General features: G+C 25.2%; 1 protein-coding gene across 9 annotated transcripts; it reads right to left on the bottom strand.

Annotated features, from left to right (window-relative positions):
• Positions 1–521: 521 nt before the first annotated feature.
• On the bottom strand, positions 522–17,487 carry LOC122715006 (NACHT domain- and WD repeat-containing protein 1). 9 transcript variants are annotated; one of them, XM_043936862.1, is made up of 20 exons: positions 17,323–17,487; positions 17,147–17,232; positions 14,278–14,409; positions 10,083–10,162; positions 9,580–9,702; positions 9,237–9,382; positions 7,137–7,294; positions 6,622–7,014; positions 6,067–6,477; positions 5,315–5,661; positions 4,696–5,226; positions 4,379–4,619; positions 4,112–4,295; positions 3,500–3,974; positions 2,861–3,167; positions 2,338–2,563; positions 1,936–2,131; positions 1,262–1,790; positions 925–1,191; positions 522–806 (listed from the first exon to the last, which is right to left on the bottom strand). In XM_043936862.1, exons 1-20 carry the CDS (start codon positions 17,367–17,369, stop codon positions 793–795), a joined length of 4,893 nt encoding a protein of 1,630 aa, XP_043792797.1. In that variant the 5' UTR covers positions 17,370–17,487; the 3' UTR covers positions 522–792. The 9 variants fall into 9 exon arrangements, with proteins under 9 accessions (XP_043792797.1, XP_043792799.1, XP_043792801.1 ...); XM_043936864.1 differs by adding an exon at positions 16,017–16,044 and having other exon boundaries at positions 17,147–17,438; XM_043936866.1 differs by having other exon boundaries at positions 14,278–14,458; positions 17,323–17,347.
• Between the last annotated feature and the right edge of the window lie 614 nt (positions 17,488–18,101).

Below are 18,101 nucleotides of genomic sequence, written 5' to 3'. Positions count from 1 at the left end.
TTAATAAATTTTTTACAGGCGGGTCTCGATATGTAGTCACCTCCTCGTGGTGAGACCTGGTAATTGATATCGCTTTCCATAACAATCTTTTATCGATTAAATAAAACTTTATTAAAGAAATTGTAATAAAAAAATTATATTAGAAATTATATTATTTTTGGAAAGCGATATCAAGCTAAGAACTACATATACATATATATTCAATTCTTTATTAAATTTATAAGTATATTCAAATATAACAATAATAATAAATCAAATTCTTTAAAATTCTTTTTTATAAAATCATACAAATATTTTTCTTTTAAATTTAATTTAATAAGAAATTAAATGATAAATGAAAATAATCAATTCTATACAAAATAAAACATTTTTTTATCTATTTATGAAAAAGTATATAAAAATAGTATATAAAAAATAAAATATTAAAGTAATTTATAATAAACTATAAAGTAATCTATAATTCTTATTAAAAATCATTTTTAAAAACGTGGGGAATGAGGGATGAAAATAAATCACTTTAATTTATTTTTTCTCTAATATACATATGCACCTATATATATATATATATATTATATGTATGTGTATATTTATGTTTATTGCATCAGACACAGGAAATTCGTAATTTAGAGCTTTAGAACGTATGGCCCTTTTTAGGTTTTCCTCTCATTTCCCCCCCCCCCTCCCCCCCCCTTATTTCTTGTTCACTCTTTGCTCCTTTGAAAGACAGTGGAAAGAGAAGAAGGTACGACAATTAGGATTTAGTCCGTTTACTTTCTAATGAAATACATTATTTTAATCTGGTACACCTGGAATAATTGAATAAATATAAATATCAAATAATAATATAAAAATATTAAATTAGTATAATTTATAAAATTTATACAATTTTTTTCTTTCTCGTTGAAATTTCGAATAAAATCTTACCCTCCTCTTCAGAATCAGATATTCGCGTAGCTTGTAACGAGCTTTGCTTTGATAATGTTCTACCATGAGCACGAGGTCTAGCAGGCGGTGATTGTTTGTTCCAAAGTGCTTCGAGTTGATCGAAATGTTGCGATTGAGCGAGAGCAGCCTGTTCCGGTCCTAAACCGGATGGACTACTCGTTAATCCAACCTTGCTGATCTCGTCCATGGAAGCGCTTACGCTAAATCTTCGTTGTAATCCATCCTCCACCGATGATGTCAACATACCTGGATAAAAAATATTTCAATAATTAAAAAATATTTTCATAAACATTTAAGAATCTTTCATTAATAATACCTGATGTAAGATGGCCATATTTCCTATGCCATGTGTCACTGTCCAGTGAAACTTCCTTCTTCAACAATCTTTTATGTGGTCTCTTTGGTCCAGGTAACCTCAGATCTCTGATATCGCTCCAAGGTGCCACATAATCAGGTAATTTGACATACTGTGCAGGGGTATTATGCAAACAGAGAATAGGCATACACTTATGCTCAAGTAAATGCAATGCAAGTCTCGATAGATCCGTGGCGACTTCGAGACCTAACACAGGAACGTGTAACATTATACTGCTTAGGGAACAACCCTTTTTCGTATCCCAGATAATCAAACTTTTGTCTTCGCTTCCAGAGGCGGCTAAACTTCCATCTCCTGATAATTTAACGCAGGTTATATAGCCCAAGTGGCCCTTCAAAGTGTGAAGATCGCTGCCAGTATTAATATCCCAAATGATCAGATTGGCATCTCTGGAGCCAGATACTACGATAGATTTGTCCAAAACAGCAACTGCGACGCAGGTAACGTGATCCGTGTGACCGACTAGAACCTAGAGTCAAAATTTATTGAATTAATTTTCTAAAATATTTATAATGAAATTAAAGTGTTATAAATAGAGACGTTTAATGAAAAAAAAAAATAATTTCAAGATTTTCAATATAATTTCAATATTAATTAAAAATAAAAATATAAACCTGTGATAATTTGCCACCAGCAAGTTGCCAAACTTTCAAACTCATATCTCTGGAACCTGTGATCAATGATCGAGAATCTGGAGTCACGACAAGACAAGTAATTTCTTGAGAATGCGATACTTGGTATTTTTCTTCTGGACCAATACCTAAACCTATGATTCTTAATTGATTGTCTCCTGTGCCGCATATCGCATATCTGAAATTTAAGAAAAAAGAACAAGTATATAAATATGATACAAATACATAAATGCAAATTATTTTTTAAATATAAATTATTATAATAATGTATGAAAAATAGCCAAATTCTAGAGTTGCAATGATCATAAAACTATCATTAGTAAACTAAGCAATATTAACATTATGTTTAAATGAAAATTCTATTGTGATTAATTATATATATACCTCATATCAGAAGAAACTGTAAAACAACGACCTGGTCCGCATACTGATTGAATTAGAGTACCGGTATCAGCTGCCCAAACTCGAATTCCACCAGCTCTATCAGAACTGACCACTCTTCGACCATCATACATGACAGTCACTGCAGTAACAGGTGCCTGATGTTTAAACGTTGTTACCAATATACTTAAATTCAAGCCCCAAACGCGAATTGTTTTATCCTCGGAACCTGTTTTAAATTTTGTTTGTTATTAAATTGTGTTAAATTTAACATCTTCACTGAAGAGATATAATATTTGTTTAATTTTCTTAAACGCACGATTATTGAAAAAAGAGATAGCTAATTATCTAGTTAAGCGCTATAAAATTATATTGAAATAATTAAGCAATTAAAGCAATTATCAAGTTAAATAAAATATATCTAAAATTATTATTTTTACTTACTACTAAATACATCTAATGGACAATTTTGTCTAAATATCGGCAATATCTATATTTTACTAATATCGTTTATCGCTATACCTACCAGAAGCAACAAATAAACCGGAAGGTGAAAATGCAATACAAGTCACACTAGCGATATGGCCCTCGAAAGTGTAAAGCAATTCGTGAGTGTTTAATTGCCAAAGATTGACGAGAGAATCGACTCCACCGGTAACCGCCATTGCTCTGTCTCTGGATATATCCAAACAAGATATAGGAGCAGTGTGCGGATGCAATGATTCTGCACTGCTGGATTTTTGTCGCTTAGTATTAGCCTCTTCGCTACGAAAGCTCCAATAAGCCACTCGATCACCAGAAGCTGTTATCAGGAAGTCGTCTTTCTCGGTTACCTTTTAGGAAAAATTTTATTTAAGCATAGAAAGCATGTGAGAATAAACTTGTACACTTGTACGAATATATATGCGTATATTTGATATACATTATCTTTGTAAATTTTTCTAAGTAATTACTAATAATTAATAATTAAAAATTACACGCTAATAACTAAATAGAAACTAATTCATTTTTATTTTGTACCTGTGTTATTAAATGAATCAACTAGAAGCTGTTGATGAATGATGATGACGAATAAAATTACTAGTCTACCAGTTTAAAACAATATTCTTTCTTCAAACAATTCTTGCAATATCTACTGCAATTAATTTTATAATGTACACTTTACCTTAACAGCAGTAACATCCGCTGAAGGATTGGCCGGCAATGTCCTCGTCAATCTTCCACTGTGCATATCAAACACGGAAATCTTCCCCTTGATTCCACCAGCAATGGCTCTTCTGCAATCCCTCGCCAAACAGATACTCTTCACTTCCCCCTGATGGCCTCTCAACGTGTGAATCTCAGTTCCCGTGGCCAAACACCTCAAGTACAATTTTTGATCCTCGCAGGCTGCTAACAGGAACACGGAATCCGCCGATATGTCGATCATTGTCACCGGGGAGGGTAAAACGGTGCTCCTTAACAACGAGAATCCATCCAGACACCACAAACAGACTGTACAATCGGAAGAACCGGTAACAAGGAATTCGCCGGTAGAATCGATGCGAATAGAGTTCACTGGCCCTCGATGATGGTCTACTTTGATGAGAACGTCGCCGGTTAAGAGGCTGGTAACAATTATTCTAGAATCTTCCCCTCCACTGAGAAAAAAATAAAAATTTTGATATTACTACGAGTGATAAATTTTAAAAAAGTCTATGGAACATCAAATTATTGCTTGTAATTATAAATTTTCATTTACTGCATTCTTATACTTTTATAAAATAAAATCAGGGACCTGATAATCATAGGATTCTTAATAGCAGACGTCAAACACAGAACTGGCGCAATGTGTTCTTGAATTTTCAATTTTAGGGTCAATTCCTTCATATCCCAGACTATAATTGAAGTATCTTCAGAGCCTGTCAGCAAATATTGCGAATGTTCCGTCACAGCTAAGCACAAAATTGGATTCGAATGTCCTGAAATTATTTTTCAGAAAGGGTGATGATTCAAAGATGATCCATTTAAAATTATAAATTGAAATGAAGGTATCAATAAGTACCTTTAAATGTATGAACCAATTGTCCAGACATCACGTGCCATAATTGAGCATCTCCTTGGAAAGGAACAATGATAACATGCTGCCCGGAAGTAGTAGCCTCAACGAGTTTCACACCTTGTGGATAAGATAAAGTGCGAATTTGAAGAGGTAGCGGTGGTTGTAGCCATCCATTCAATGGTACCAATAATGGCGCCGTGTAACCATCGCACCATGCCATTGCTGCTGTTACCATTCTGCTAACCTTGAATTAGAATTATGTTTTAATATTTTAATATTCTTCTAATACAAATATTTAGATATTATAGATATTTTCTCACCAAATCACCACCATCTTCAGCCACAGGCCTCAACCAACAGATCAGTTGCGCTCCAAGTTGAAGAGGATCCCTCGTTAAAATGTCGCTTGATTTTCTCACCGTATAATATACCAATTCCAAGTCTCTGTTCAGCAAATATTTTCTCGAGTGCTCGAGAACACACCTCAAGTAGCTAACAGAAATCATTTGTACGGCGGCCAAGAGGAAATCAAACGCGCAGACTGCCAATTTCTTCAACTTCTCTACATCTCCACCTCGCAACAAATGCAACCAGCCTTCTTCCACGTGTCTCAGATTATATGCTGCGGTTTCTGCCCTCGGTCTACTCTGAAAAGGCGTTTCCTTTTTTGGAGTTTCCTCTACGGAGAAAGATTTATCATCCTTCTCTTCGAAATCTTCCGAGAAGAAAAGATTCGTCAATTCTCCGTGATAACTCTTCAAGGTTTCTTGATTGGCAAAGTATTTTTTCCGGGCTAGATCGCGAATTGGATAACGCCAGGAAAATAACAATCTTCCACTCATTACACGCACCTGAGAATAATAAAAGTATGAAATTGATTTAATGAGTTTGATTAAATTTCTTATCTCATTAAATAAACGAATTATTATGAAAAATAACCTTAAGAAATTCGTTGAATGTTCTTCTAACCAAACACCAGGTGGCAAAGTTGAAGAATCCTTCTTCTAAAAATAATGGTCCATCGCCCCCAGTTGGCATGATCACCTCGAGAATCTCTGTTTCGGATAAACCGTACTCCGTGGAAGCCAAAATGGCGCCAATTCTGTTAGCCGCACATTCACCCACCAGTTTCTCCAACGTGTCAAAAACGTTTTCACTCTCTTGCAAATCTGAATTCGAGTCTTGAAGCTCGATTAAAATTTCGTTGCTACGTAGTCTCTCTTTTTGTATTGGAGTGAGCCGTAATACTTCCGGAGGAAGAGCTGTAGTTATTATTAAATGTACTCCTAATAGTGAACAGAAAAATCATATTTTATTATATGATATTTATACATTATCGTGATTTTTATATCAATAAATATAATAATAAAAATATAATAATAAAATATAATAAATATAATAATAAATATAATAATTTTATATCAATAAATATAATAAATCAAATAATATAATAATAATATAATAATAAAAAATTTCTAATCAAACTTTATATTTCTATTTCAATTTAAATGATACATCAATATGCTGTGTAATATATTGATACATCATCAGATCTTTATTTTAAAAAGTTCTTAATAATATAAATCTCTGAATATCTCAATGAGACAACATGAGAGCATATTATGAATGAAATAAGCTATTTGTTTGTCCACTTAGAATCCAGTTTCATAAGAACTATTAACAAATTTTACCTGGTGGTAGATTCAATGGCATCCACGATAGAGCAGCGACGATATCGCAATCAAGAGAGTGCAATCGATGAATGTCATCAAGAAGAATCACCAATTGTTCTCTTATAGGTTCCTCCTCGATCCGTCTCATAATTTGACCCAGCCAATTGTTCAAATAAAGAGGATCAAACGAGGCGTCTTTAGGAAGATTTCCGTCTAACGTGCCGGAAAGGAAACCGACGTGTTGACAGAGTACACGAAGCAGTTCGAGACTATACGCTGATCGAGGTGTAGATGCACAGAGGCGAACAATTCTAAACGTGGGACAATCCAACCAGATGGAAGCATCCTCGTAAATTCTTGATAGCAACGATGATTTCCCGGAATATTTGGCGCCTTTTATTAATATAGGACCATGTTTCTGTGATTTACCTGTTGAACGTTACCTTTTTTTCAAAAAATAATTTTCCCAATATACGACTTTTTTTTTTTTAATTGAAAATAAATTATATAATTATATATAAGCAGCGAATAACAATGAGGGAAAAAACTTGTTGCTTAATAAAAGAAGATTACCCGATATTAAGATCTCCCTGATCCTTTCAATATTCTCGTTGTTCTCGCAAGGTTTAATCTCCCTAAGAAGCGCCAGATGCACCAGACTCTCCGCATAGATTTCCTGCACCATCTTCTTCTTGCTCTTGATTTCTGGATCCGCTTCGATAGAGGCATTCACCAAAGTCTGCACGCGATTCACCACCAAGCGACAAAGATGAGCCAGATAGCCTTTATGGGATCTATTATCTGGATTAATGCCACCTTGCTTCTGATCCACATCGATGTTAATTACATTGTCGGATGGAAGACGGCTGTCCACCAAAGACTTCAACGAAGCAACTGCTTTGGTGCTCTTTTTGCCTTTCCATGTGCGTTTCACGGCTATTATGCCATCACCTGTTTCGTCCAGTTCTATAAACAAATGTTAAAGGGAAGAAGAAAAGTGAATAAGAAGAAAAGGTAAAAAGTCGATCGAACCACTTGAGTCAGTTTGCGTTATATTTTGAAAAATTAATTTTATCAATATAACTTACGCAAGGCGTACTCGAGCTGTCTCTCAGCAGCGCTCTTCAATATATTCTTAATCTCTTCGTTATCACATTGATCCGAAACTGCAGATTCCGCAGCCTTTTTCAACGCCTCCCTTAACGTTGGTTCCGAACTATGCCAACTGTCCTTCGTAGTTCCCAATCTGTCAATTATTTACAACATAATATTCTATAAATACTTCCTTTACGGCTACCAACAATTCTCAAGAGGTTCGTGAAAAGGATCGGCTAATCCTTTCTTAAGGATTCCTTTTTCAATACCAACAAGACAACTAAAGGTTCAACTGTAAACAGAAAATCATTCATTGAATTAAGTGATAGGTATTCTTGAAAATTGAAAATTTTACGGAAGGCGAATTTTATGGTCAAATATATAGTGGCAAAATTTTCCAGAATTAATATATGGAATTAACAGTGTGAATTATTGAATTCAATTATCGCAAAAACTAAATCCACCTGAAAATTTTACAAGAGAGTTAAAGAAGTTTAATTTATTGATTTATATTTATTTTAATCACACTTTTACAAAAATTTCATGATTCCTTTTCCTTCTCCTTCCTAAATAAAACTTAGAAAATCTTTTTAAGTTTCAAATATTTTTATCATCATTTTTTATTTTTCTTCTTTTAATTCAAAATAAAAAAATACATATAACTAATAAGTATACTTACATGCTGTTTCCTATCCAAAAAAGAAACTAATTTAAATTTAATAGCAGTTTCCTATAATACTAGATATTATATTGAAAATTATTTCTAATTAATAACAACCAACTAAGATATTGTTAAAAGTTATTAGAGTTCATCGCATCGTAATCATCGCTTTATAATAAGAAGAGAGAATATTATAAGCAGAAAGAATATTTTCGTTCTATGTAATTTTAGAATCTAATATTAGGATCTAATATTAAATTAATATTAAATTTGTTTAAATCATGAAAATTATAAACATTTGATCATAAATAATAAGATGAATTTTATCGATTCATGCATTGAAGCACCAGCTAGAAGACTTTTTTTTTTTTTTAACTATTGGAAGGCATTTGTTAGAATAAAAAAATTGTAGCTTCACACTAACATAATATTTTTTTTTTTTAAATTAAAAATTTAAAACTAATTATTAGGATATGTACGGATATTATATATGAAAAAGGATTTGCGTGATAGAAAATTCGATTGATTGAATTTGGTTTATTAAAATATGAAAAAATATGATAGAGCACGATAGATTTAGTACTTAAAGAAGAAGAAAAAGGATATCACAATCACGAAAATAAGATAAAGAAAGACGAATATTTTCATCATGCTTCAAATAAAATTATATAACTTGATATAACTTTAATTTTTTAATTTCGTGCAATATTGAAAATTAGAAAAATATTTAACATGAAAAAGATTATATCAACAATCTAGAAAAATAACACAATGATACAACTATAAAATTAAAAATTTTTAATTAAATGCATTTTAGAAACATCTTATCTTTCCAATATATCAATTCCTTAATTGTTTTATTCCTTTTTTAATAATTTATTATTTAATATTTCGATTATAATACTGTAATATTTACCATCTTTTTATATAACAATAATAATTAACTTATTATAATTTAAAATACGATAAAAATTGTTTTGTCTATTAAAGAATTTATCTATTTAAGAATTTTCTTTATTATTTGATTATATAATAAAATTTAATTAAATAAAATTAGTTCTCATAATACTATGAAAAATAATTTTTCGCATTGTGTCATTATTATTTCCTTATATATATATATATATATATATATATACTTCCTTATATCTCTCTTTTAAACGCATAAAATAATTAAATTTAAATCATACCACGATATGAAATTGTATTGTAATCACAAAAAATTGGAATAAAATAAAATAAAAGAAATAGAAGAAGAGAAAAAGACAAAGGAAAGGATACAAAAAAAGTTACAATAAAAGTGAAAACAGTGGAAATTGTTGATGAAATTGGAATAATAAAGCTTTTCTTTTTTATTTCGTTCTTAATCATTGTACTCGCCATTTTTATTTTATTGCCTAATGTTATAATGAAATATGTTATAATTACTCACCTGCCAGCCTTTAAGACGTAGCAATCATTATTATCGCATTCATAGTATTCCTTCATATCGTCGCAGTGATTCGAAAGGATTTCGTAGGTTGCAGAAGTGAGCTTCGTTGGTAACCATCCGATATTGTGCTCGTCACCGATTAATAGCTTCAAATCGAATTTTATACGCATTTTTAGACCTTATAATAATATTATAATAATCATATGATTTAAAATATATAATATAGAAAAATAATTAAAGAAGAAAAAAAATAATAAAATAAGAAAAAATAATATTTATAATATGATAATATACAAATAGATATTTGATTTATTTATTTTAAATATTATATTTGAAAACTTACCAATAAAAAACAACCTCTCGAGTGTTGATAAGCAGCATGTATTTCGTCGAAAAAATGTTCGGCTAAGAATGGATTTTGATCAGGATTCACGTTTGTTGCATATTGCATATCCACTAGCAGAACCTATAGCATTTTTATTTTTCAATCAATTAATCAAAATAGATACGTATATAGAACAATGAAAAAATAATTTTATAATTAAAAAATATAAATTCTAATTAAAAAATATTTTACTTATTTTATAATAAAATTTATTTTTTTTAATTAAATATATTTTTTAACTAAATTTTTAATTTTTATTTTTCAAATTTAATATTATATTTTATATATATAAAATTTAATTTATATATATAATTTAATATTATATTTATTGAATATTTTTTAACAATTCTTATTTTTCGAAAAAAATATAAAAAAAAAACATAAAATTAAATTTCAATCTAATAAAATAATATCCTAAAAACAAAACTCATTAAAGAAATAATCTTTTTCCCTTTTCGTACCTCGATTCCCATGTCATCATAAATCGATTGCAGCTCAGGACCGACCAGTTCCAATAATTGTTTCCTTTCTTCTATAAATTCTGCAAATATTAGAAATAAAAGAAAAAGATCAACTTAGAGAAAAATGGGTATATAATGTATAATGGTTAAAAAAAAAATTAACAAGCATATGACTACTTTTATTTATAAAGATTTATATGAAAATTACAATTTTAAAAATTTGCTTTTTAATTTCAAAATTATAATTTCGATAAAAATATAATTTCGATTCTTTGTATCAAAGAAAAATTTCAAAAGAAAAATTTACCGTATTCTTCCGTAAAATAAATTTTATTTGTTTGTTAATCTTCTAAAAATTTACAAATATTAATATTTACAAAAATTAATATATCTTAATTAATTTCTTAATTTAAATTTTTTTTTTATTTTGCGATATATAATTTTTTAATTTTTTCGAAATGTAAAAATTTCATTATCCAATAATGAAAATTATTATTACAATTATCCAATAAATCGAAAACTTTTTTATAGAACAATAACATTTTAAAGGAGTAAATCTAAAGTTAAAACGATATGCACAAATAATTTATTTATTTATAAGATATGAAAGTGATCTTAAATTTTTTTACAAAATCTTTTTGTATAAAAATTTAAATAATCAGTTATTTTTCTACAAAAATATATTAAACTTTATTTGTCCTAATTATAATAATTAGCAAGACATTTGCAAAAATGTTATTCATAATAATCATCACTTACCTTAGTTACATATACGTGTTTAAAATGATGTCTGTTGATTTCCATATATTTCTATAATTTGTTGATTTATTTTATCGTTTGATTTTGATTTTCCTCTCTATTAATCTAATGAATCTATTTATATTTAAAATATCTGTTGAAACTACGATAGAAAAAATCTATACAAACCGAATATCTGGATAAAACTGATAATCTTTCTTTTAAAACGATTCAAAATTTTCTAATATTGTTTCAGTTTTATATATATCATAATTGTTTGTATTATTTTATAAAAAAAAAATAATTGTTAATAATAATGTATTCATATTTATTAAAGTTATAATAATTTTTATTTTTTAATTTTACAATTTAAATTCCAATCATTTCAAAATTTTACTTCATTTTACTTCATAATATTATTAATAATTTATCATATTTGTAAACTTATACATTGGTCAATACTGGGATAAAATAGATGAAGCAAAATTGATATTCTATAAGATACAATATGTGATAAAAGTAAATAAAAAATTTGCATTTTAACAAAAAATAGTTGAATGGAAATAAATATTTTTACAATAATCTTATACGATAAACTTAAAATTTAATTATGCTATATAATTATATATATTTGGATAATTATGTTAATAGTATAATTTTTATTAAGTATCTATTTATAAAAAAAAAAAATCAGAATATTTGAAATTGTGAAAATATGTTACAAAGTCTTTGAAATTATAATTTATGATTATATGAATGATTTTAAAAGATTTTTTCCTTAAAATCCCAATTTTATATCAGATTCCCTAAAGTAATAAAAATATTATATATAAAAATATTTTTTTAATATATCTTTAGTTTTTAAGATAAATAATTTTGTGATATAAAACACTGTATAAAAATCTGTATATATTTCGAATGCAGTTAAAAATATTAACATTAAAAGTTAGATTATTAATTTGAAGATACATATATTGTCAGACTTGTCCAAGTAGTTATTATATATTCATTTTCATTCTTCTCATCATCAATTCTTAAATAAATATATATTAATATATTCAGTTTTTTAAATGATAAAAATATAAAATATAAGATTTAAAATCTTAAACAATTCGAATCGTATCATTTTTTATTAAAAATTTTAAGATTTTTAATAAAGAGATTTTAGACAATTGATATATATATACTTTCATTTGTAATATTTAAAATATATTGTGGAAAAAAATAAATAAAGTATTTCAAAATTATCAGAAGAAAGAAAAAAGAATGAAAATATTTTGTCCTGGACCTGAGAAAAATTCATTAATAATAGCATAACTAAAATGCTTCGACACTTACCGTGCCTTGAATGCCATCATGGTAGAAATCAGGTCAAAGGTCTGTGTATATGTACGAAGCAAATAGTATATACGAGTATTCGCGGGAAACATGCTCAGCGTATATATCCCTCTAGTTACGAGGACACGAAAGGTCATCAAAGTATTACTTAGAATATTACAAATATCAAAATTTATAAAACAAAATTATAATGATTTATATATCATTAAAACACGCCTTAGAATCCAAATTTTTATTTTATTTTATTAAAATAAATAGAAAACAATTATCAATATATCGTGTATATAATTTCGAAAATAGGACTTTTAGTAGTTTTGAAACCTAAAATTTCAATTAACGATTAAGTTCTAAAAGCTAAGTTTTAAAAATCGATTATTCTATTCATAAACATTACATTAAATTACACAAAATTTATTTAATAAAAATATATTTTAAATAAATATATTTTATATTAATTTTAAATGTATTTATTATACTATTGATATATATAATCTATTCATTCTTGAATAAATGTTACTTGAACACATTGGAATAATTGCTGTTTCATCCTCTTTTACGATACATATTATATACATATATATTATTATATTAAAATAAATTCAATAATAAATGTATGTTAAAATTATCATTGAAGTAGTTTAAAAAAAATTTTACCAATAAACGCACATTATATAACAAAAGTGCAATAAAATAAAAAAAAAAAAGTTGGTAAGCATATGAAAGCACTGATAGGGAAAATGGACAAATTTATACATATAGGCAAATGAATGGATCAACAAATTGTTTTATTGAACGATTAAAATTTATAAATTTTCCCCTGTTCTCTATGTGTTACATATGAATATATACAACAAATATTTGTAACAAACATATGAAAAACGTGTATATATGCATACACAGAAAAACGTATTCATTGCCGATATGCCAATAAGCAGTGAGAAGCTACATATATCTATGCAATTGGAAAATAAAATAATGAAACAAAGCTAATAAATTGTTATTTTCAAACATATAAACACAAAATATTTTAAAACAGATTTAGTCTTACGATCATGTTTAGATTTAGATTTATATAATTTCTTAAAGAAACGAATTAAATAAGTAATTATAAAAAAAATTGATAACTAAAATTGATAAATAAACAGGCATATTAAAGAGCGACACACATTTAATGAATTAATTAACATTGATACATAGATAAATAATGCAAGTATATGTATATTAAGTTGATACATATGAAATAGAAAAATTCTTAATAAAGTTTTCAATTATTATAGCTTTACTAAAAATAATATCAATCTAGATATAATTTAATAAATTCAATATATTTTGATCAATATAAAACAAAGATTTATGATTATTATATACCATTAATTGATTATTATTGAGAATTATATTGATTGAATAATGATTTGTTACATTTATAAAATTGATTATTTCATATGCAACAATCTAATATATATTATGATATATCTAATATGATTCTATAAATTAACAAATAAAGCATATTATATTTAACCCATTAGACAAAAATTTTTTCTTTTTTTTTCAATTACTAATTTACAATTTAATTATAACAAGTTAATTATAATTATTAATTTATATTTATATCAATTCAATTTTTATTCTTTTTATTATTAGAAAAAACTTTTGTTATTAATAACATAATAACATATTTTATAAGAACGAAAGATTAATAGAAAGAACAATATTATTATTTTGAGAATTCTAATATTTAAAATTCTAATATTAGAAAAAAAGAATTACAAATTTTATTAAGAAAAAACTGATCTTCTAAATATTAATATCTAATGAGTTAAAATAATATTAAAATAATTTAACTATAAAAATAAATATATTGCTTAAATGACACACTTTTCTATACTTATTATTAAAAAAAATATTTTTTCTTTGTATTATTCTGTAAATTATTTATTTATTACAATATATTTACCTATAACAAAACTGCTATCCATTTGAAACTAAATTTTTAACCAATTTTCAATTAATTGAAAATACAATTATAAAATTTTCATATAAAAAAATTTTGAAAAATGTGCCATTTAAAGGACACATCAGACAAATAAATCAAAATATGAATAAAAGAATGTAATAAGACCATTCCGTTCTCCAGCGATGAAGATTTTAATGAGCCTTGGAGCGGGTAAATTTTTAGGAGATGGTCCACCCTTAATCACTCCTGCGATAAGTTCCACTTCCAGATTCATTTTGCAGCCGTTTAATCTTGCAACTTAAAACAATATTCTTCTTTCTATGAAAATATTTCGAATTTTCATAGCCTAATTTAAAAAGATAAAATAATTACATTATTAATAAAATCAAATTGAAATTATAATATGAATCGAATTTTTTCTTATTACTTTTATTACAATATTATTGATAATCAAGTCGTTTTATCAAGTTATTATATTTATATAAAAAATATATAAAAATTTATATAAAAAATTAATACAATTATATTTTTATTATTTTTACTATTATTTTATTATTTTTTTATTATTTAATTAATAATACAATCATATTTTTTAGATGGAATAAATTTTAATTAAAAAAAAACTTCTTAATTTTTATGGATAACATATATGTAACTACGTTAATGAGTCATTTCTAATGAAAGCCACTGTTTCACATATAAACAATCAAGTACAGGCCTAGAATTAAGTGAATAGAAATATTATCGATATATTTTACTAGTAATTTTCTTTCAGAAAACGATATTCCATTGATTTATCGTTTTATTTTATTTTTAGCTATTCATACCAATTATTGAAATCGAGACCTATTTAAATTTGTCGATAAAATTTGTTACATGATGACAAATGATAATTAATAAAATAGACTTAAATTAATCTTCATGTTTAAGTACAAAAGTAAATGTGTTGATTGGAAATCTTCTTTTTCGATTTAAATCTTTTTTTTTAATTTGACTTCATTTTTTATGATTTAAAAAAAAATACTATTTGAAAATAAAATATATTTTATATAAAATTAAGAATCATATATATATATATATATGTAATAATATATGTAATAATATGTAATATAATGTAAATAAATATTATAAAATTTTGGAAAGTTAAAATAAAATTAAAAAATTTTTAGCTTAAAATTAATATTTTTCAAGAATAATAGAAATTTAAAAATAAAAGTTAAATTTAAAAATAATACAATAATATTAATAACAATTTAATACTACTACAATACTATGTTATGTAATATATATTTAATAATCGTACTATTTATTATTTTTATTTTTTATTATATATATTTATTTTCTTCTATTAGAATTTTTTATAAAAAAAATTATTGAAAATTACTATTGCATAAATATGTAAAAATTATAAAATAATCGAATTAAAATCGCAAACAATAAATATAAATAATCAAAAATAAATTTAACACATTAATATAAAGATTTTATGATACGTACGTATGATATATTCTATGATATAGAATAATAAAACACCATGATTTTATCTAATCATGTTGATTTAATTCTGTTTTGTAATTGTCACACATATTATAGTTGAAAGGATTTCCGTAAATGATATTTTATTTTGATAAATAACATTATTCAGTGTACTGAAATTATTTACATTTCTCGTATTCATTTTTTTTTTAACTTTAATAACAGAAATAATTTAAATGTTCGATTTAAATATGCTCTTTTTTTTTTACCGTATATAATGTATATACTACATGTATATTAGGCAATAATTTCACTTAATTATAATTCCAACTTGATGCATGCAGAACAAAGGCTTAATTTCAAGGTACAATCGATACCATAGAAAATTCGTTACCAGGTTTTTCTACATTAGATTACAGTGGACTTACATATAATGCATTTATCAATAAAGCTGACCTGCAATATATTATTATATAAAACAATATAATTTTATAGAAAATCTTATAAGATATGTTCAAATTTCAGTTAAAATTAAAATAAATATCGAATTAAATTTTGAAAATATTAAAAGATTAAAACCATCAAAATGTCCGAGTCTTACGTTACCCGCCCAAATCTGATCGACTTCTTAACTCAAAATTACTTTTAGAGAATTTTATTAAAATCAATCTAATTTTTTATCTATTCTTATATATATATATATTATTTTTTTAGAAAAAAAATAAAAAATATAAAATGAATAAAAAATATTTAATGAATTATAAACAGCAAACGATACAACTGCAATTCAATTATATAAATTTAAGATATAATTTAATTATATTATAAAATAAAATCAAAAAAACTAAAATCAAAAAATATATAAATATAAATCATCAAAGAGAATATAATTATAAAAAATATTATTTATTATATTGTTAAATAAAATAAAACATTAGAAAATAAGATACTATATATATATATATATATATATGTATATTATATATGAATATAAGATTATATGTTTTTATATTTTATTAATTCGAAAACTTCTTTCATATATTTTAATATGCATTTTACTATTACTTCTTTAAATGCGCTTAAATAAAATTATTAGCAGTCAATTATAATGCAAAATTAAGATTGTATAGTGTTTTTATTAAATTTTTTATAATAGAATTATGTAAATTAAATTTTAATTTAAAAAATTCTTTATAGTTTTTTGATCATTAACTCTCGAAATTCTTCCAAGTCATAATTTAAAAAATATTGAAATTATCACTATGATATATGATATGATATATATTTTAATAACGTACAAACGAAATGTATATACAAACAAATGACTCATTACTTTTTACTTATGTTTTTACTTATTTATTGATTATCCTTTAAAAAGAAATTAAAAATGAAAAAGATATAGAAAATTAGATATAGAAAAAATCAAATAATATTATAATAAAAAAAATGAAAATTTCTTTCTTATTTAAAAAAAATGACATAGATCTTGTAAGAAATATACAAATTTTCGAATAAAAAATAAAAACTTATACAAAAGATAAAAATTAAGAATACATACCATAAAGTAGATCGAAGAAATAATATGTAAGAATAAGTTGATAGAAAAAGAAGACACAAAATATCACAATAAATCGTTGCTTGGCACTAGTAAATAAATAATCACGATAATTTACATTAAATAAATATATTCTTTATGACGGAATAAAACTATCAATACTAATGGTTCTCACATACACTGCCGGCCTAGTGAGATAAAATGGTAGAATATCAGAATACGCCATCTTTAATAGATTACACGCAAGCGCTGTTTGTATCACTACTATCCTGTAATCACAATCTACTTTAGATACAAATCATATTGAAAATAAAATAGGTAATAATCCGGATTAGCACTATTAGAAAAATTTCCTATTTTAGATGACATTACATTAAGCTACATCAATGTGATTTAATAATATTATACAGTTATGTAAAAATTAGTGTTCGAATATTTTTATAATCAACATATATTTATAAATTATAATATATATATCTATATTATCATTATGTTATCATATTTCCTATATAATCATATTTTCCCTTATATGTTTACATATTTTTTTTTGTAGCAATTTTAACTTTAATTCTTATCTATATGTATAATAATCAAATAAGTTACTATATATCATTAGTTTGATTTCTGTGGTTTTTTCACAATTTTATGAAATATTATTTATATATTTATAAATTATATTATATTTATTGACATTACCACTAGTCACAGCTGAAGATGGAAAAAAATTTGGAAAATAATATTTATTTTTATTACTTCGCAATATTTGTTTTCATAAAAAAATAATATAAACAAGAATAAAATAATTACAATTTATGTGCAATAAATAATATAATATATAACAGCAAAAAATAATTTATAGTCTAAATGTTAAATTGTTTATCTTCATCATTGTTGGGAATTCTTAATACATGGCAAAATTCAATGGACAAATAATATGATATTAAATATTGATAATATA

Source organism: Apis laboriosa, unplaced genomic scaffold, assembly GCF_014066325.1.
Source record: "Apis laboriosa isolate Shangri-la unplaced genomic scaffold, ASM1406632v1 scaffold34_cov151, whole genome shotgun sequence".
Lineage (NCBI taxonomy): Eukaryota > Metazoa > Arthropoda > Insecta > Hymenoptera > Apidae > Apis > Apis laboriosa.
This window is presented reverse-complemented; position numbering and strand designations above follow the sequence as displayed.